The sequence below is a fragment of the Pteropus alecto genome, unplaced genomic scaffold (genome assembly GCF_000325575.1).
Source record: "Pteropus alecto unplaced genomic scaffold, ASM32557v1 scaffold3, whole genome shotgun sequence".
Classification (NCBI taxonomy): domain Eukaryota; kingdom Metazoa; phylum Chordata; class Mammalia; order Chiroptera; family Pteropodidae; genus Pteropus; species Pteropus alecto.
In genome coordinates this window covers 8,315,058-8,336,644 of record NW_006442484.1, presented here as the reverse complement: position 1 = coordinate 8,336,644, position 21,587 = coordinate 8,315,058, and the positions used below count along the sequence as shown (strand labels likewise).

Below are 21,587 nucleotides of genomic sequence, written 5' to 3'. Positions count from 1 at the left end.
CCTTGCTCAAATTTCACCTAAAACTTTCCTCAATATCACTGTAATCTGACCACATCCATATAAGAGTACTAATTCTGACAAATAAGAGGTTATTAAGTTTCTATATTTTCTCTACTTTGCTGTAAACCTCTAAAGCTCTTCCTACGAAAACCATGTTACCTGGTTGAAGTTGAACGGTTACCAATGAAAATCGCATAAAGTGCTGTGGGATGGAGATGAGAGAGATAACAAGTGTGCTTTTCTCCCCAAAGAAGTTATGACTTAGTAGGGAAGGAAAAAGGGTCATGAGTAAAGCCCCGAAAAAGCACGAAGATACAGAATCAGCATCCTTAGCGGGAGAACACGGCAGCCTGCGCTCCAGAGCTATCCGTTCGGCTAGGAAGAGAGGGACACGGTGTGGGCCGCGCCTCCCAGAGTGTGCGTGTGTCAATGCGCGATTCTCTCACACCGCCCACAGGGTCTGGGCACTTGTCACATCCCACACTTGCCTGGTCAGCAAACAACAGCTGATGCGGAATCCTCCCACTACCCAGACGGTCCACGCCTATACCCAGTGGCTAATTTCAGGCAGACCGGAAGTCCCTTTTCCCCGGCTGGCGGGCCTACCAACTAGTGCCGGTTGGAACCGGAAGCTCCACTGCCCCGATCGTCGGAGCGCGTCTGCGTCATTCGCACAGGCGCAGTGGAGCTCGGACGGAGTTGTGGGAGGGGAAAAGGAAAAGGCGGAGGGGGCGGGGCCGGTCCCAGAAGATGGCGGAGGCGGGGGTGAGTTGGGGTACCCCGGCGAATCGCCAGTGACTTGGTGCTGAGGGAAGCGGCCTGAGGAAGGGGGTGGCCGTTAGAAAGAACTGCTGGTGTTTTGCTGCCTAGGAACCCTGCTGGCAAGTGTGAGGAGCCAGGACCACAGATGGGGCCTGAAGGGCGAGCGGCTCCGCTTACCTGGAGTAGGGTCGGCGAGGTCCGGAAGGGGACAGCAGGGTCGGGGAGAGGTCGTAGGAGAGGTTGAGGCTCATCGGACGGTGAAATGGTGTCCGAAGGGAAAGAAAGCTGAAGGACGGCGGGAAGAATGACCCTGGAGATCTGATGGGGATGGAGGTCGGCGAGCTGTCAAGCATAGTACTGTCAGGATTTGAGAGGCTTGTAGCCTGGGAAACTCTGATTTGGGAGGGGGATGGATCCAAAAAAGTAGATATTGCAATAAGTTTAGAATCCACCGAAAATATGTTGCTGTTGGATTGAGGAGTGGAATTAGGCATTTTGGATTGGAATTGGAAACCTTTGGAGTAGGTGTGTGGTTTGCCAAAGACAACTATGTCAAGACCTAGAAGTCGGTTGATGACTTACGGGGATTTTAGAGTTAGTCATTGGAGATTAGTAATCTGGGAAAAGAAAGCAATGTAGATGATGGAGTACCGGGGAAAGGTGCTAAAAGAAGATCCATGCCCATTTAGTGTTGGAAAAAGTTATTGAAGTATGGTGTTAAATAGTCTAGGAAAATATACTATGGAGAGCTTACTGTTTTGTAGGATTGATGAAGAAATGCTTTAAGAAGGAATGGATAGACTTGACAGCTGGGTCACTGAAACTGGCCCTGATCAGTATTGCATTGGAGCTGAAGATTGCAGGGGAAGACACACTCCAGTCCTGAGTGCAGAAAGAATAAAGGCAGCCAAGCAGTGGCTAGATTGTGTTTTCCAACTTTTGGATTTGGCCTTGATAGCACCACTTTGTGAAAATGAATGAAAGGGATGCTTCCATTAATAGGGGTCCCACAGAAAAAGAAAATCAGCCATGTATTCTTTCTATTTTCTCCATTCTTTCTGTGGACATTATGTTGAGTAGTGTGTTTTGTTAGAGTTCTCTGTACACATCCGATATAAAGTGACCAAGCTGTGAATTGTGTACATTTGGGAAAGAGGTTGATTCTTTTTAAACTGCCAACTATTACTTTTACATATGGTGGGCTGAAAAGGAAAAGATAAAATGCAATTCAGTAATTTTAAAACAGTTTGTTTTCATTGTTATCACAAAATTATTCCCAAAGGATGGAGTAACCTTTTTAGGGACTGAGATTTGACATTTAAAAGTGAATGCTGCTTGCTTACTGGTTTGCGTGTTTGGGTTTTAATGTCCAGGGGAAAGATGAGTTTCAGTGTCTTCAAGGCAAACATGCTTTTCTCCCTGGAAATTTTTAGTGCCCATAGCCTGTGAGTCACATGTGTATGCTTATATTTAAGGAGAGTTCAACTTTTTCATTGGTTTAAGTATGTGTTTCCTAATGTTAATGCTTATTCTATTTTGAGAATGCCATTCTAATAGAGCATGATAAAAAAGATGTGAGGTACTAATTTAATTTTATTATTTAGTAGCCTATGTGACCTAAGCACCTGGAGAGACAGGGTAATCTGAGGGAGCAGACATACTTCTTTGACTACTAGTAATTGGAAGATGAGTGATCTTGTTTAGCTTTAGGTGTTGTTGCAATTTTTAAAATACAAGTGGTTCTTAAGATACTACAGATTTTGTCTGCGTTATTTGTTTTCAATTGCCTGTTGCCTAAAATTGTCTCAGTGGAAAATATCAACTTCGATTTTCATTCACAGAGTCTAAAATTACTTCTAACCCTCTTTTATTCATCTAAAAGTAATATTAATCCATTAACAGGTAATCATATTCATATATCTGGAATAATGTTTTTTCCAGTTTTGATGATTTGTTTTTTATCTAAACTATTTGAACTGTTTTTCTTTTGGTTCAGTAATGTATGTTGTAGAAATTGAGGGTCAGGGCTCAAGGTAGAATGTTTCATGTCCTGTGGAAGTTTTTTCTTTGTCAGCCATTGGGGAAAAAAGCATTATTTTGGTATTAAGAGTAGTTTATTGACATGGCTTTAAAAACTGTTTCTTATGTGGTCTTTAAATTGTTTTGGTATGGTGTTTGTAGCTGGAGACAATATAGTGAAATGAACCATAGTCTGGACCTGGAGTCAGAGTACTTGTTGTGCTAGTCCTGGTGCTACCTCCTAACAGTTTTATGATCTCAGAAGGTTACTTAACCTATTTTATTTTGTAAAATGGGGATTAAAAATGCCTGCCTACTTAACAACATTATTGTTGAGGATCTATTGAGATATTGTCCTCTAAAGGGTATCTTTATGCTAGAGACTTCTCTGATCAGTAAATTACTTCTTGAATAATCTAAATTTTTCAAATGTAGATTATTTTTTAATTTTGGAAAATCGAATTTATCATTTTGTAAGAGTACTATTTAAAGGTATAGGTACAGTTGTTTTAAGAAAATAATATCAATACATAATCAGAAACCCAGACTTTAAAACAAATTAGGGGATACTTATCCCAGGAGCTTTCACTTTAAAATAACCCACACCCTGGTGTGTGACTAATATTGTAAACAACATGCTTTTTTTAAGAACTTAATTGTTCCACAGTAGGAAGTGAATGGTCTTCTGGAATTTCTTATCCCTTTCACGAGTCTGGCCATGTCCAGGAGTTCACTTTACATGTTTGTGGTAGCAAGATCCAATAGAACAGGATTGATCTTGTCACTCCACTTGACCACTTTGGGTCTCATTTGCTTTGTCAGTAAAACGAGAGAATTTTTAGATCCCCAGATTCTTAGCTTCTTTTGGATCATGGACATTTTGAATACTTTATATAAATTGTGGAACTCTCTTTCCAGAAAAATGCACATATGCACAACTTTTTTGTTCTTGTTTTGTATCAGGCTCCCATACCCTTTGGAATAGATGATCTCTCAGTTCTCTTCCATTTCTTAAATTTTAGGATACTGTAATTCTAAAGTATTTTAACTTTTGTTTTTGTCTACAGTAATTATATACTATTGTCTTATTATGTAGTTACAAAATTAGATTTTTGGACTTTTAAAAAATTAGCTTAAAAACTCATTTAAATAAACATCAAACAATGTTATATTTTTTTTTAAAGAAAACTTTTGGGGTGAAGTAGGAAACTATAAACAAGCACTACCAGGAAAGTTTGAATAAACAGCTGTGGTAGAAAACATAAATAAACAGTTTAGAGTGTCTCTAACAGACTTGAAAAAGAACGCGGGAAGCCTCTAGCAATCAGTGGCTCTCAGTGAAGGGTATTGCCTCTCTGGGGGTATTTGGAAATATGTAGGGACATTTTTAGCTATTTCAGATTGAGGAGGGGGCATGCACTGGCATTTAAGGGGCAGGAGCCAGGGTTGCTAAATCTTTTGCAGTAGTTAGGTCAGTTCTATGCAACAAGGAATTGTCCTGCCCAAAATGCCAGTGCCTCAACAATAAACACTGGTGAGTGATTGTGAGATGGGGCCACTACAACTGAAAACACTTTTAAAACCAAAGTTATTTTGCTCTTTTGAAAGTATTGTAATAAAATGTCCTTTGCCATTCTCTTTTGGAAAAAAAAAATCACAAACAAACGATTTACTAGTGCAATTTGGGTTCCTTAAAATGTATATAGTTGACACTTGAATAACATGGAATTGGACTGCTCGGGTCCACTTATACATGTATTTTTTTCAATAAATACAGTTGGCCCTCAGTACTATGGGTTTCACATCCACAGTTTCAACCAACTTTGAGTTGAGAACAGTATCTTCAGTCCGTGGTTGGGAATCCACAGATGGGGAGGGGGTGACTATATGCATTGATGTATGCCATTTTATATAAGGGACTTGAGGATCTGCATATTTTGGTATCTGTGGGTGTGGAGAATGCTGGAACTTATCTCTTGCAGATACCAAGGCCGACTTCAGTTAAGTTTTGGGGCGTCAGAAGTTATGCACAGATTTTTTGACTGCACAGGCATTGGCACCTCTAATCCCTGCGTTGTTCAAGGGTCAACTGCATACTCTTTGTCTTTTAGTATCTTTTAACAGCAGAAGTGGGGATTTGCTATGTCCAAAGGAAGTTTGGGAAGTGAAGAGTCAAGTGTTGGTCTAATGCAGTCCATAAGTTGGCCATGTGATTTTTTTTCTTCAAAACATCTTTTATTCCTTGATCTAGTACGTTTAAAGAAAATTTCAAGTAGTTTGTACATTTATTCTCATGGTCTTTGTACTATTATAAAGTTGCCTACTTAACACTGGCATTAATACCTTGAGAATATATTATAGATGAGATTGTTTTCTAATGTCTACTCATCTTTTCAGTAATCAGATCCTCTTCTATAGACTCATGTGCCAAAAGAGATCTTAGGAGTTGGGCTGGACTGGCTGGGACTCAGGTTTAGAGGTAGGAGAATCAGTCATATGTAAATTAAAATTCAGGTTCTAATAGTGCATTTCATGTGACCATAAGCAAGTTGCTAAGTCTTTTTGACTTAATATCTTCATTTATAAAATGAGGATGATCATACCTACCTTTAGGATTATTTTGAAGATTAGAGTTACTATATGTCTGGCATGGAATAGGCCCTCCTGCATACGTCGGTGCTATATCAGTAGTCATGATCATGATGATGAAGAATGCTGTAGGTACTGAACACCTCACTAAGTGACCAGTGACATGCTGGATACCACAAAATGGAATAGTCTGCAAGACCAGATCAGGAGGAGATGTTTTCTGGACATTTTCAGTTGGTATTTAGAGTCTGTTTTCCAATGAATCAGCTGTAATATGTGCTATTTTCTCCAGTCTTCTAAGCTGTAGAGCTTAATTATGCTGTAGACTAAGTAGGCTGGTGAGGACTAGCTTGAGGAAAGAATTCCTCCCCTTGAGTGTTGGTTACAGAGCTTTCAGTGTGGCAGACGCTCACGAAAAAAGCCTGTCCTCTATATTTATCACATGAAACTGATAGGCTGTGAAAGTTACTAGTACTTAGAAATATTCTTATTTTCATACTGATTATTTATCTAAAGTCAGCACTCTCCTCTATTTACACGTGGATTTTGTTCCAAAATTCATTTGTAAGGTAGTTCGAAACTTAGAAACTCAGAGGAAATATATTTTAAATGATGGTTAAGCGCTAGGTTTACCTTCTCAAAGGTCTGCTTAACCCAGCGTAGTTTGAGTTGAACCAATTTCATTGAGTTAAACCAATTTCATTAAACGAATGAGAATATGTAGAGCTCCCACTATGGGCTAGGCAGGCACCTTTCTGGATATGTAGGCACGGTGGAGACTAGTGAATAAGACCTATATAAAAGTTTATAATCTATAAAGCAAACTATATATATCATTATAAGGTAGCTGTTAGAAGTGTCATACTAAACTTTTAAATACGCTGTTTTGAGAATCGAAGGAAACATTTATGTGCTGACTTGTGATGATGTCCAAGATATATTATTGTTGGATGGGATAAAAGTTACAAAAATAGTCTGTCCCATTTAAAAAATGATAGTATTTATAGAAAACACATAGAAAAATATGTGACAGTTTGCGAGGCTGAACATCATGGTTAGAATGAAGGCTTTGGAGCCAGATGGATAGATTTGAATCCTAGCTCGGCCTCCTACTAGGGGTGTAAACTTGGTTAAGTGACTTAACCTTTCTTTGCTTTTTTTGCCTCACCTGTAAAATGGAGATAATAATTGCTCTTACCTTTTAGGGTTATTGGGAGAGTTATATGAGTTACCATATGTCAGGTGTTTAGAACACCTCATAGAAAGCCTTAGATGCTGTCTTAAACACACAAAATGAAAGATCAATTTGGTTAGAGTAGTGAACATATATACCTACAGTGATTTTTCTAGCAAAATTTTGGGTTTTAGGAGTCAGGATCTATGCAGATAAAACTTCTTAGAATATAGCCGTTAGGTTTTTCTTCATACTCTTAGCTTCCTTTCTTCTGCTTGCTACTCCAGCTTTCTCACAAAAGCTTCCATGACTGCAACATGGGCAGATTGGTCAAGGTAGGGGTGGGACACAGCTGTGGGCCTGGAGAAAGCAGGTCAGATCTAGTTTCTGAGCTTAGTGTATGTGTAGGTGAGTGGGTGATGGCCTGCTTTTAGTAAGACACTTTTGTTCAGAAATTCAAATATATAAGCATTAAACATTAAAACACATCATTTTGTTCCTCTCTGGAGGTTGTCCTCATGAGCAAGTCACATTTTATTGTGAACAATTGAACATTATCAGTCAAAATGTGTTAATTTTCTGTAAAATATAAATTTATTTATTTTCTGTAAAGTATAAAGATTTAGATAGAAGCAGAAATTTGGACTTTGATCTTCCAGATTGTAGTGGGAGTGTCTCAGATAACCTGCTCTGCTTTTCTCTGAGGTGGAACAAAATGTTCTTAGTATTATTCTAACCTTTAAGTCTCTTAGGTTACTTATTCTGCCCTAGTAAATGTAAGTGTAGCACTTTATTTGTTATTACATGATGCATATAAAATGTTTTTTAAACCTTTTCTTATTTAGTAAATACTAATTTAAATAAATATATAAGCTTGTCATTTTATTATTTGTCCTTTTAAAATAATTAGTATTGAAATCAGGAAAATTATATAATCATTAGACCCACATTGATTTCTTTTTTCTTATCTCTTGCAGGATTTCTGGTAGGTCTTATTTTAGGACAAGATGCTGTACTATTGAAACACCAATCTGCTTTGATTCATAGACAGTTGGCTTTTCAGCTGGGAAGCCATTTTTTTTCTTTTTCTTTTTCTTTTTCTTTTTCTTTTTCTTTTTTTTTTTGCTGGCTTACTGAACTTATGAAACCATGGCAGAAGGAGAGACAGAGTCACCTGGGCCCAAAAAGTGTGGCCCCTATATCTCATCTGTGACTAGCCGGAGTGTGAATTTAATGATTCGAGGAATAGTACTATTTTTTATTGGAGTATTTCTTGCATTAGTGTTAAATTTACTTCAGATTCAGAGAAATGTGACTCTCTTTCCACCTGATGTGATTGCAAGCATCTTTTCTTCAGCATGGTGGGTACCGCCGTGTTGTGGCACAGCTTCAGGTATGTGTGGGTTGTTTCTGTAATGCTTAGAGAGAAAATAGGGTAAATGAGTATGGATGTTGTCTGAGCAATACTTTTTTAAAAAATCAACTTTATGTAGGTATAATTTAAATACAACAAACATACCTGTTTTAAATGAACAATTCGATGAGTTTAGACAAATGCATCCAGTCATGTACCCACACTACGATTCAGCTATAGAACATTCCCATCACCCACAGATTCTCTTGTGCCCTCCTGCAGTCCACGCCCCACACCCCCAGCCGCAGGCTTCCACTGATCTTTCTATCACTAGTTTATTTTGCCAAGAATGTAATATAAATGGAATCATAGAGTGTGTACTCTTTTGTGTCTGATTTCTATCCGACCTATGACCTTTAAAAATGTAAACCTGATTCTCTTAGGGATTCAGCTTTTAACTTCTTAATTTTGTCCTTAAGCCCATCTCATGTAAGTCTTATATTTTTAGTTATTTTGATCACCACTGTTTGGTTTTAAGGGTTTGATATGTGTGTTATGGTCTTGTTTTTGAAGTTGATAACAACTTGAAAGTTGGAACAGTTTTATTCAAGTTTAAAGCCTCATGTTATTTTTTAGATTTTTATATATGCTACTTTCCTTGGCATCTTGTTTTCAGATGTACCTCAAGAATAATAAATACTTAAAGAGATCAATAAGGTAGATTCTCTTTGCTTAAAATCATTATTATCCAATTAGGTACTTTAGATCTTTTTTTGGTGGACACTGTGTAGTGGGTAAAGTGGAGCATTTCAGAATGTCTTATTGATGCTAACCTTTCAAAAATGGATAGCTCTTTAGCTTTTCTTTTTCTTTTTTTTTTTTTTTAGGTGAGGCAACCCTTGGTTGACCTCACATATTTCAAGGACCTTGTCAGTTTACAATCCCTTATTTTTTATTTATTTATTTATATTTTTTATTTTTTATGCCTATAGCACCTGGTCTTCCTAAGTGGTCTCCTATCCAAGTACTAACTAAGCCCGACCCTGCTTACCTTCTGAGATCAGACGGGATCAGGTCTTTAGCTTTTTCTAATGACCAAAACCAATAGATTAATAATAGTTTATATAATAAAGTAATAGAAGGAAGCCATAATTGTGTGGTAGAACAGAATTCTGATTAAGGGAGAAAATTGCTTTTTTGGAATGTCTGGTGTCTCATACTTACTATACGTGAATACATTGCAACATATTGTAGATCCATCTTGATTTTCATTCTAGAGCTTGGAGGTCCAAGGGTAAGGAGGTAGATGTGAGATGTTTTAGAAGGACCTTGTGAAACCTACTAGACAATTACAGAATCCCATTGCATTGTTGAGAGGACATTGTCATGGTAAGATTTCAGTATGGTTTACATATTGATGTCTCACTGTTACAATATTCACATCAAAAGGGTAGTTGTAAAGGCAATAATTCTTAGTTTATGCAGGGTTATTACCATTCTCTAAGAGGCAAAGCAGACAGAAAATAGCATAAATTATGTTTCATCATTCTCAGTTGTATCTACTGGTCCTCATGTATTTTCCTTTCTTTTGTTTAAACTCAGAAAAGAGAGAAATAAAGTTTTCCTACTTTTTTAGTTCTTTGTTTATTTTCTACTATGGTATAGCTGTTCCCTGGCTACCAATGGAAGCTTTTATAGACTTAGAAGAACATGTCTTAAGAATAGATAAAAGGAAGGTCAGAGGAGGGAAACTATTACTTACTAAGTGTCGACTAATATGCTAAGGCACATCCTTTAACCCCAAGAATCTGTACGGCAACTTTGAAAGTGAGATGTTTGACATTGTGCTTATTTTGGGGGATTGAGGAAGCTGAGATGATGAGAGGATATCGGTGAACCCAGGGTTCTAGAGCCAGTGCATGGTTTGGCTAGGTCAAATGTCATATGCTGGGGAAGGGGAAAGCGGGAGCTACTCACACTTCCTTCACTTCGTTGTACCTCCATTATGGGGAGGAATGTGCTGTGTCTGTCTCTGTGATGTGGGCACTTTTGCCACACTCACACTTGGGAAGGACAATTCTAAATGTTAATACTGTAGTTAGTCACTTTGATCCTACTTTCCTTCCTTTTCCTAGCTACTGGATTTCTCACACTTACAAACTTAACCTCACACTTTTTTATTGGGGGTTTGCATTTACATTTCTTGCTTAACTTTCTTCTGAAAGCAGTGTATTCTGTGAGGCATCTGGGCAAAAGAAAATAGAAAAGCATTGGGAAATCTAGATTCCAGTTATTTCTGCCTCTGATTTTGTTGAGTAAGTCGTGGCGTTTAGTAGATGAGAATGAAGATATTAGATTTGTGGAAGCTACCAAAGAAGAAAATGGATTATTGCATAATTGCTCCCTCCACTCACCGCCCCCCGCTTTAGTTTTAGGGAAAATATCAAGGAAAAAAATGTAAATGATGTCAGAAAGTGTGTATGAGTTTGTATGTTTATGTAACATGCATATCTTTTTGACTATATTGTGTTGGTATGCGTTTTCAAAGCTCTCTAGGTTCTCACAATCTTAAGTCAGAAAATCTGGTAACTGTCCTTTGATTTTCCTGTTCAATTACTATGTATAGACTGAGCAGCTTCCTTCTGGAGGGTCTCCACAATCACCACTTTCTGCATGTAAACAGAAGGGCCCTGATTATTTGCTACCTTTCTCTGTAACACACAGTACTGGGAAATGTGCTATTGGTGCCTCTGGAGGGACAGCTAGTAGAGAATTCTGGTACATTGCTTTGGATCTCATTTTCCTTTTCTTAGTTCTCTATTTTTAGTATAATAATGATTGGTATTTCAAGTTAACTTATGTGCAGTGCATTAATTGGAGTTAGAAACTTCTTGAACATTATTGAGGGCCACAAAGGAATCTTAAGAATAAATAGGAGAAAAAAAAAAAGACAACTATCATTGTTTGGGTAAAATAACTGGAGAAGTTAAAAAATCACAAGTTACCAGATTGTGTTCATATCTATAAAACTAATGTCTAATTTTAAAAGGAAAAAAAAAATCTTTTTAGCCATGCAGTCATTTACCCAATTTCTGGAGAGCCCTGCAAGACTCCTGCCTCTCTCTCTCACTTCTCTCACCTCCCATGTCCGGTTTCCAAGTTTTACATCTTTCCTCTGTCTCTTTCTTTGTCCAGGCCCTCAACCACTCTGCTTGGAATTTTTAGTCTACTCTTTTTCTGCCTGTAATTTTGTATCACCCTCCAGTCTCCCCTCCCGTCACGTATTCCATACTCACTGCTGTAAGAGCAATTGCCTCTCTATCTGGTGCAAGTGTGTTGTCATTATTTTCCTGGTTACCCAGTATCTGCAGGGTAAAGTCTCGATGATGTGACCCTTGCCTATTTTTATCTTCAGAGTCTTTCTGGACCCTGAGCTCCCTTTCTACCTAATGCTTACAATTTCCTGGTAGTACCAGGTGTTTTCTGTTCCCCATGCTTTTTCTCAAATGCTTTGCTTTGATTAGAAAACCCTTTCCACATCACTCACTTGCTGAATGCTCCTGCCTCAAGGATCACCTCTTCTGTGAAGCTTTCCTGACACCCTAGCCCCCTATCTTTCCTCAGCACATGCCAGGAGCAGACTGGCCCCCACTAGGCCCTGTCAGTACTACCCCTACCTAACACAGTAACACAACTTGGATGTTTTTACAAACTTTTCTGTTTTTAGTCTTGATAGGCTGTAACTAGTCGCTGGGAAATAACTTAAATATACAGGCATACCTTGGAGATATTGCAGGTTTGATTCCAGACCACCACAATAAAACAAATATTGCAATAAAGTGAGTCACATGAATTTTTTGGTTTCGTAGTTCATATAAAAATTATGTTTACACTATACTGTAATCTATTAAGTGTGCAGTAGCATTATGTCTAAAAAAGCAATGTACATACTTTAATTAAAAAATATTGCTAAAAAATGTTAATCATCATCAGAGCCTTCAGTGAGTCGTAATCTTTTTGCTGGTGGAGGGTCTTACCTTCAACTTGTAAAACAAACAAACAAACAAACAAAAAACAACACAATATCTGCAAAGTGCAATAAATTGAGGCATGCCTTATCCCAATATATGTGATTTTGAGAACCGTCTATTAACCAGGACTGTGTTTGCATATAATTTTACACAGACATGATTTTAACAGAAAGAATAAAAGAAGCCTAGACATACCTCTGCTGAGCTCTTAAACAGCGGAGCCTCACTGTGCTATAGATATTGCTATCAGACTCTGCCATGCCTTCATGTAAAGGGAAGAAAGAAGACATTTAATGGGAAGTGACAAGCTTCCTCGAATTCTTTCTCTCAGTGAGCAGCCGAGAGCCATGCATACTCAATGGATTTGATTTTTATTGGCAAATCCCATGGTTGGCAGCATGGCAGTTTAAATTCCTTTTGTGTTTTTGCTTTCTCTCCTCAGGTGTCTCTCACTTGCTAGTCTGACATCACATGCATAAAAATATAGTCAATTTTACTTATTTATATCTTTGCACACACACGTCAGTACTCTCTGTGTGATAATTTTTTACCTATGTCATCAGCTGCTGAGGAAAATTGACTTGGAATGCCTAATCTTAGTTGATTTTACTCAGCAACAGGCAAAGGGAAGAGAGAGCAAGAGCGAGTGAAGAATGACATATGAGCTGTTAGTTTCAAGACCCCTTAAGGAAAAAGAAGGCAGTAATATTCATTTAGATATATTTCATCTCTTAGACATGCTGGTTGCCACTTTAATTTTGTAGAAATTTGGAAGTGCTGTCAGTTAATCTCACAAGATTTTAGAGCATAGCCTTTTAAATAGGAATATACAATAAGTCCTCTCTTAAAAGTCCTAGATAGGTTCTGCAACATTAAGCAAAACCATATATAACAAAACCAGTTTTACCATAGACTAATTGATCTAAACAAGAGTTAAGGTCCTACAACATAATGAAATGACGGTGAATGAAGCAATGATGGTGAACGAAATGATGTCATTCGAGAATCTGCTGTAATATGAAACTTAAATTTACTAGTAGTTTTTGGAGCTTTGTATTACTGAAGTTTGTTAATCTCTGGATGGTCTGTGAACTATCTATTTTCAGCAAAAGCCTAACTCAAAGGAGCACTTGCAGGTGTTTTGTGGATTAGATAATGCCACATCATTGTAACATCTCACCTCCCTATGGAAGGGCGGTCATGCAGCCTCTTTTCCCTGCTGCTCTATTGGTCTGTTAGCCTGTGATTTTTTTGATATTAATTGATTTCTGTTTTCCCTCAGAGATTTAACACATCGTTTGTGAGGTATATATAGCCATTTTGAGGCCAAGCAGTGGCTTCTGAGGCACTTAGATTTTGGTACAATAGTTTCATGATACATCATAGGTAGTAGCATTGGACCTTTTAAACATACTTTTCAACTGATGTGACATCGTGTCTTTATTACCGATGGCAACATAACAATTCTGTTTTTAGGAAGATTGGTAAATCAAAGCTGCCTAGCTATTTCCTGTTAATCGGTGGAAGTATATTTTCCTTATAACTTGTTACAGGAAGTTTGAGTTCATTGGTCTTTTTCTTTTTTATGTCTAACTTAACATTTAAAATCCTTTTCAACTAAATGAATAAAAAGTTGAGGTTTGACAAGTATCTAAGTTAAAAATTGGGTGAAAATATTTTGAGTCTCAACCATGGACATTTTGCATACAATTATTCATAATTAATTATACAGTTAGCAGTCAAAATGTTCTTTCCAAAAGTAAGAAATATACTAAAATGATCTTTTAACAGTGAATTTAAATTTTTACCAAAAATGTATAATTTTTATAGACCATGTTTGCTCCATTTTTTCTATGTACAGGATGAGTCTTACATGTAGATTTCTGTGTAAGTTTCCCTGCTTTGACAATATGACCCAGAGTCTCATTAGAGGGCCAGGGTGGAAGGGTCAGATCAAGGTGCTAGATCCAGGAGACGAAGAGCTTCTTAAAATAATCTTTCAAATGCTTATGGTGATTCTAGTGACTCTTAGCTTAAGTTTAGCCAGTATAGCATTGGAGATGACTTATTTTTTCTTTCTCTCTCTCTCTTTTTTTTTTTACAGCTGTGATTGGGTTATTATACCCCTGCATTGACAGGCATCTAGGAGAACCACATAAATTCAAAAGAGAATGGTCCAGTGTAATGCGGTGCGTAGCCGTCTTTGTTGGTATAAATCATGCCAGCGCTGTATCCTTTTTGCCATAATGAAATGCATATTAACAGAGCAGCTTCCCACAAACCAAAAGTTAACCAGCCCCTTGCAACTTCACTGTTGTCAAATTGTGATATGCCCACTTAGTCATAAACAGAATGAGTGTCCAATTGTCGAAACGTCATAGTAGCAGCTATGCGATGCTACTTCAGTATGGGATTTTGCCTTTTATTTAAATCTCTGTTTTTCAATATAGCTTAGAAACTTTGCATGTTTAAAAAATTTACATGTGTTTCTTAAATTAGGTTACTAAATTGCTTACATATAATTTTGGTAATCTAACATTGAAACAGGTAAATTTTCAAAGGATTTCTTTCTTCTATTTCTTCATTTAAGGTTTGCCAGTAAGGACATATGGTGGTTTCAGGGGCTGGTTGTTTTTTTGCTTTTAATATAAATAACTTATAATTTTTTTTAAAAAAAGGCTTGCTGTTTTTATTGGTTTTAATCAATACCAGCAAGCCACATAAATGTTCTTAAAGGTGGCATAAATAGAAATATCTAATTTACAAAAGGTTTTGCCCTCATAAGGCTTTCATCCTATCATCTTCCCTACTTTTTTCTCCCCGCCCCCAGCTTTCCTTGGGAGAAGAGGATCTGCTAGCTCACTCTTCCCTTTTCTAGAATTGATGTGGTGGGTGTCTTTGTTACAGGGAAGAGCAGGAGGTGTGGCTGAAGGTTTCCCCTTGTAATTCTGCACTGGATTCAGGGCTGGCAGTTAGCTTGCGAGAGAGTGGGTCATGTGGCAAGTAGATTCCTGTGTCTTTTACAGAGGTGTTTTGGAGAAGCATGGGGAGAGGAACCAAGGAAAGAGGCAGAGTCCTAGATGCTGAAAACACATCTGCCTTTCTGTTCCTGGTTGTGCTGGCCCTTGGATATCTGTGGATTTGTACATCCCTTAGTAGCTGTTATTATTTTGCTTTTCTATTTCTTTTTGTATTAAAGAATTTCCCAACATGTTTAATTTAGGGAAATTTTTGAAATTTAGGATTTTATAACTAACAAATCTAGTGGTTAGGAGAGCTTAAAAAAATAGACTCATAGGATATTATATCTAGAAGAAAACTTAGAAATCACCTAGTTCCACATTTTCTTTATAAAGATAAGACGAATGAAAGCTAGAGAGATTAGGTACTTTGCTAAGTCATTCACAATGTGAGGCTGTGCCAGAGCTGTCACCATTCCCCGGAGATCCTGACTCCAGTCTCCTACCCAGAAGCCCCACAAGTATTAAAATTCTGTCTGGTGGGTTAGGCCTTTCTGTCTCAGACATTTCAGCTATTTTTAAATCGAGAAATTTTCAAGAATTTAAAAACCTTTATATATCTAATTTATATTTTATGCTTTGGTCACTCTCTTCTTTCTCTCTCAATGAAATACTTAAATATAGCAATCTTAGCTGTACTGGCCATCCAAAATGTTTACAAATTTATAACATAGACTTAATATTAGATTACTTAGACTTCCTAAAATCATACGGGACCATTTTTAAGATTGATGTTTTTTTACCTGTTAACCCTAGAATCCTCCTTATTTTGCTTTGACTCTTAATGAAGTTAATTTAGTTAGCAAAGATAGAACCCAGTTAATGTCAAAGTCTACTCTTTGCAAGAATGTTTATTGTATAGAGAAACCAGAGCTCACAAGCTTTCCTTTGTGACATTTTAGGTATAATGCCTACTAAAGAATAAGAAAAGCTTGTTCAGGAATCATACCCATAAACTATAGGTTTCTTGATAAATCAAGCTTCAGCAGGGAATGACCTTGAGGGAATGGCCCATAACAGCTGAGAAACAAGCACAGTGGATATTCAGGATACCAGCTGGTAGGGTAAGGGAAGGGGAAAGGTGGTAAACAACAGGGTGTTAAAGGAAGTAGGAAATGGTTTCATATGCATTTTTCAACTTGTACTCTCTTCTCTGTAGTTGCAGCATGGCCAGTTAGTTTGGCAAGATACATAGTCTTCCTTGGGGAGCTGGATATAGAGCCAAGATGTGGCCTTTGGGACATAGCTAATGCCCTTTTAATGATACTTGAAATTAATTCCTTTACTGTAATCCTCTAGCAAAGAAATGAGAAAATTGAATTTGTAAAGCTTCATTTTATCCAGAGATTTTGGAGTATAAAAGGCTGTACGTTTGTGAATAGATGTTTAAGTAGGTGATGGAAATAAAATATCATTTGAGCAAACTGTCCTATACCAGAATGTCTCAAACACCAAAATAGCTTGGCAGGTTGCAAGATAATGTTCACTTCAAGGCTTTATCCTCAACAAATTAAAACTAGAACAGTTGACATAATAGAAAGGGATACTGTGTCCTTGGTACTCTTGTTTCTAAACTGCATTATTATAAAATGTGTCTGTCAGTAAATCATGTAACGAATGTGGTACCCTGTTAAATAGCTGTCAACTCTTCTATTTTCAAGTTCCTGTGTGATTCTCGAGTAATTCTCAATCCTTTTGAGAAGTAATGGTTTCCTTTTTGCAAAAGTATGTTCTTTTAGCAAAATTTGTGTTCTGAGGCTTCCAGTTACATTGTTAGCAAAGAAAGCATTTCTCAAAAAAATAGGTCTGATCTTATAATTGGAAATGCATATAGAGTGTTTCTTTTATTTGAGGAATTACAGGTTAGTAGGCTTTATTAATGAAATATTATGCCCTCTGTGTATCTTTAATAAATATCAGAGATAGTTTTAATCTAATTTTATACATTGTATTAAAAGACTGAGTGCATTCTAGGATAAAGCAATTAATTCCCTTCTTAACAATAATGTCTCTTATTTTAGAAAAATGAACAGGTGATATTATTTGGTTACAAGTTTTAAGATGACTCTTTAACACTGATCTCAGAAAGTGGATTTTGATAACAACATACAGTTGTCTCTCACACTGGCTGCACTATCCATTGGATTGTGGTGGACTTTTGATAGATCTAGAACTGGTTTTGGCCTTGGAGTAGGAATTGCTTTCTTGGCAACTTTGGTCACTCAACTGCTAGTCTATAATGGTGTTTATCAGTAAGTATTCTTTTTGGTGCTTGTTTGCTAAAATAAATGATAACTGAATTTAGAATTGAGGTTTTAAAATTGGGTTAGCCACTTTAATCTGAAGAGTAACTGATTTCTGTTGTCATTATCTTAATAAGTTTCATTGTACTTCCTCTGGGTTGTTAAAAACATTTCTGTTATTCTAGATATACATCTCCAGATTTTCTCTATGTCCGTTCTTGGTTACCATGTATATTTTTTGCTGGAGGCATAACGATGGGAAACATTGGTCGACAACTGGCAGTGGTAAGCTGATGCTTATTTAATCACTTTTCTGTTATTGAGATGTAAGATAAGTTTTCTCCAAATGGCAGTCTTTCTTTGATTGCTGCCTGCAATTCCATTGAAATAATTCACTTGGAAGAATTTAATCACAAACGTATTAAAAGTTGAAGGAAACACTGGATGAAAAAGCTAAAATACGTTATGATACATTGATATGATTTATCCTCTCTTTTTTAATAAAACTAACTTTTTTAATTTGTAGGTTTCTACTCCATCAAAAGGGAACAATTTTAAAAGTGAAAAGAGGCTCTGTGAATAATGACGTTGCTACAATAGATATAAATTAGTACTGTCTCCAGCAAATCAAGATGTTTAATCATTTTAGTTAAGAAAGGACATTGTTGATAATCCCAGTCATACACAGCAAGGGTCAGGGAGTAACATATAGAGGCCACAGCAGTTTCATGAATAAGTATTGTCATTTTTACCATTTTAACCAGCAGGAGAATTGAGTGGTTTATGTTGCTCTCTTTTTGATAATCTAGCCACCCAGTTATTCTAAGTGCATTGGTTTCCTTTATTTTGAATTGTGGGTGTACATTTTTATAGCTGTACTTCTAAAATGTTGTTTTGACTGGAAGCTTTTCTAATAGATTTTTCCTTTAAATTGTAAAGTGATTTGAAAAAATATCTGAATTCATTCTATCAGTCTTATCATTAAGTTCATGACCTTTCTTTTGCTGATTTACCTTATTGAGCACTCAGAAGAAACCTACTTTGCTTCTTTCATATTCTAGAACTGATCTGAATCATATACTATTGTCATTTGTTTGTAATGCATAACCCTATCTTTCTCCTGCTTTTGACTCTGCCACTTTCACTTGTAGAATGTGAATTTTCTTTTTTCCAATCACATTTGTCATTTAATTCTAATAGTTGGGTAACTCTCAGATTCTTTGAGGAATAAAGTGGGTGTAGATTAATGAAACCTTAATTTTTAGAAATTTTTAGTTTATAGAGAATTTACTATTTAGAATAAACCTTAATTTATTAACCTTTTAACCTTTTAAATTTTTCAGTATGAATGTAAAGTTATCGCAGAAAAATCTCATCAGGAATGAAGAAGGCAAAAATATTTTTTTGTACAGAAAACAAGATGAAAAGGGCATGTAAATGGTAGCTATACCAACGAAACTATGGACTATGAAATTGCCAGGATGCAGTTTTCCCCTTGATTGGTATATATAGATATATATATACACATATACACATACATATATTACTGCAATCTGTGATTGCTTCACCTGTAAATCAGTTACAAACCTTTATGTATTTGACTTAAATAACTGTAAAATATATATGCACTACATTAAAAATGTTGATTAATAGATGAAATTTAAAAATTTTTTAAACATACCATATATTGTATCACAATGTTGATGTGCCAAAATATTCTGTTACTGTCATGAAGAGCATAAGAATGCTTTGAACAATTTACAAGCTTAGTGAAATAAAATAAGAGGAAAGCCAAAAAAAAAAAAAAAAAGCAAATGGAAAGCTGGTATATTCTTTTTCGCTTACTATCGTGCCTTTTTATTTTTCTAATCACAACAGTATGACTTATCGGTGTCTTAATGTGTAGTTAGTTTCTATTTTAATGTTCTAGAGAACTTTGGATATTTTAATATATGGTGAAAATAAACTTTTATAAAACGTTTTTCAAACCTACGTTATTGGAGAGAGAAGAGTAATTTTCTGTTTTGACAGATTTTATTTGAGGTAAATGGGATGAGCAGGAGAGGTTATCAGCATTAAATTGTTTTGAGTCTAAACCTGGAAGAGTATATATAATTAAAAGTAAGGACCATTGGGGAATTTAACTAGAATAAATATGTTTTAGATATACAAAATGACCTTCTGCAGTGCCACAAAGTGTTAAGTGATATTAACTGTCATTTGCAATATAGAATCCTGCAGCTTTTGCACATGGAACACGTGAAAAACCCCAAACAGATCAAAATGAAGTTTCTAATTTTATTAGGTTCTGTTCTTGGGTTCTATATTGCAAACCACTTCAGCTGGGCTTGGTTGTATGACTGACTGTCAGTGGAATACCATCTGTGGAAAGGATGGGCACATAATTTCTTAAGTGTTCATATACCCATTAGTGAATATTTCAAGCCTGTTTAGGAATATAGTGAGATGGGATATTGTGTATGTTATTGATCTTGTTAACAATTTTGTGCATCTCCATCCAACAACCAGAACCATTTAAACATGGCTTGAACATATTTTTAGTTAACTTTTTTCCCCAATTTTTATTTTTCAAATTGATGGTAATTGTCTGATACACAAGGGTGAAATCTTCTGCTTACTCTGAATGTGTGTTTGTGTGTGTACATGTGTGCTGAATTGAGTGAGAGAGAATGTATTCGTGTATATGGATGTGCATGTGTGCCCATGTTTAATATGTCAACTAGATATTTTTAAAATTTTTGATTTTAAATTTTTTATTTTGATTTGCTGTCAGACTGAGATCTTGTGTGCCAAACTATAATGTGCTTTTACATTTTAAGACTGAAAGTGTTAAAATCCTAAGAGGATTTCACGTTAGATATATGTATACAATCTTAACTACAGTTGTAGAAAACATACTACTATAATTTATTACTCTGTCTTCCAGATAATGTTATTCATTTAGAACAAATAAGGTATATTTTTAGAATCAACTTTGTAAGCACTATATAACTTTAATAAGTTATAAGGTCTATGATGTGTTTACTTTGCATTGCTGTTAAAAGCAAGATGAATTAAATATATAATTATCATCTTGTTTAAGAGTCTTTTTTCTTGTGTTAAATAAGAATATAGTACTGAGGATTAATTTAATAAAATTAACGTTATGGTTGAATTTACTAAGAAATCATGAAAAGAAATTAAGTTTGGTATTATAAGAATTGAGTGATGTTATTTTGGGATTCTTAAATTACTTTCAGATCATCTAGAAAACAAAGATATTTATGGCAAAATAATTTTTTTTGACATTTTGCTAGTATATAAATAATTACATCCTTTTTTATTTTTTCAATGAAAGTAGTAAACATCTTTTAATTTTCCTGTATTGGCAGTGCTTTATTATTTAAAGTTATAGAATGAAGAGTTGAAAACTGAGACTATACTCTAGAAAAGCACAAGAAAACAATTACAGTTAACTTAGCCAGAACCCTGCTAATACTTTTGTTATAAAATTTATTTGTTTGCACTGAACTATGTCCCCATCTTTAAGGTCATTGAAACCTCTGAGTGGTGCATATATTTCACACATCTTATATTTTCTGGTAGAATCCAGACTTGGTCATTATTATTAAATACCTCTCTAATTTCCTTGACTCACTTAACTGCATAATGAAGTATGTTTTTTGTAAGGTAAGTCTTTCAGTGATGGTCTTTGAACAGTTGAGTCTTAGCTTTGTGTGTCTGAAAAAGTCTGTTTCATTCCTGAATAACAGTTTAGGCTGCAGAATTCTAGGTTCACAGTTTTCTCCCTATCACTTTGAAGATTTGTAACTCATTGTCTTCTGCCATCTAATGTTGCAAAAAAGAAGTCTGCTATTAATGTAATTTTTTTTCCTTTGTAAATAATCTGTCTTTTCTTTCCATAAACTTTTATATGATTTTCTTTTTATACTCAAGGCTATTCAGTTTCATTTTGAGTTGTTTAGTTGTAGATTTGTTTTTATTTTTATTGTTTGATGTTTGGTATGTACTTTCAATCTGGGCTCACGTCTTCAATTCTAGAAGATTCTTAAATCTGGCTGCATATCAGAATCATATGGGACCCTATAAAAATATGCTGATGCTTGGTTGCCACCTGCAGAAGCTCTGATATAATTAGTGTGGGGTGTACCCTAAGCATTAAGATTTTCAAAAATTTCCCCAGTGAGTCTAATGTGTGGCCCAGGTTACCAATCACTGGTATAGATACATGTAAGATAGGGTGAAAGGTGAGAGAGATGAGATGCATAGTGACTTTGGAAATGAAGAGTGAGGGACACAGAGTTAAATTTTGGATTAAGTCATCTGAACTTGGTGACTTGAGTGTAAAGGCTAAGGAAGAAAAAGTATCAAGGG

The 21,587-nt window shown here is 35.9% G+C and overlaps 1 protein-coding gene across 4 annotated transcripts; it reads left to right on the top strand.

Annotated features, from left to right (window-relative positions):
• Positions 1-687: 687 nt before the first annotated feature.
• On the top strand, positions 688-20,288 carry INSIG2 (insulin induced gene 2). Of its 4 annotated transcripts, XM_025039545.1 has the most exons (7): positions 747-765; positions 5,179-5,260; positions 7,522-7,937; positions 14,034-14,158; positions 17,035-17,201; positions 17,378-17,477; positions 17,719-18,497. In XM_025039545.1, exons 3-7 carry the CDS (start codon positions 7,694-7,696, stop codon positions 17,773-17,775), a joined length of 693 nt encoding a protein of 230 aa, XP_024895313.1. In that variant the 5' UTR covers positions 747-765; positions 5,179-5,260; positions 7,522-7,693; the 3' UTR covers positions 17,776-18,497. The 4 variants fall into 4 exon arrangements, with proteins under 4 accessions (XP_024895314.1, XP_006921076.1, XP_024895312.1 ...); XM_006921014.3 differs by lacking the exons at positions 5,179-5,260; positions 17,719-18,497 and adding an exon at positions 18,536-20,288 and having other exon boundaries at positions 711-765; XM_025039544.1 differs by lacking the exon at positions 5,179-5,260 and having other exon boundaries at positions 711-765.
• The last annotated feature ends 1,299 nt before the right edge of the window (positions 20,289-21,587 follow it).

Excerpts from the sequence above, each read along its gene's own strand:
- INSIG2 (XM_025039544.1), top strand. The coding sequence starts at position 7,694 with ATGGCAGAAGGAGAGACAGAGTCACCTGGGCCCAAAAAGTGTGGCCCC. Across the intron at positions 7,938-14,033 it reads GTGTTGTGGCACAGCTTCAG|CTGTGATTGGGTTATTATAC; the intron begins GTATGTGTGGGT and ends TTTTTTTTACAG. Across the intron at positions 17,478-17,718 it reads TTGGTCGACAACTGGCAGTG|GTTTCTACTCCATCAAAAGG; the intron begins GTAAGCTGATGC and ends TTTAATTTGTAG.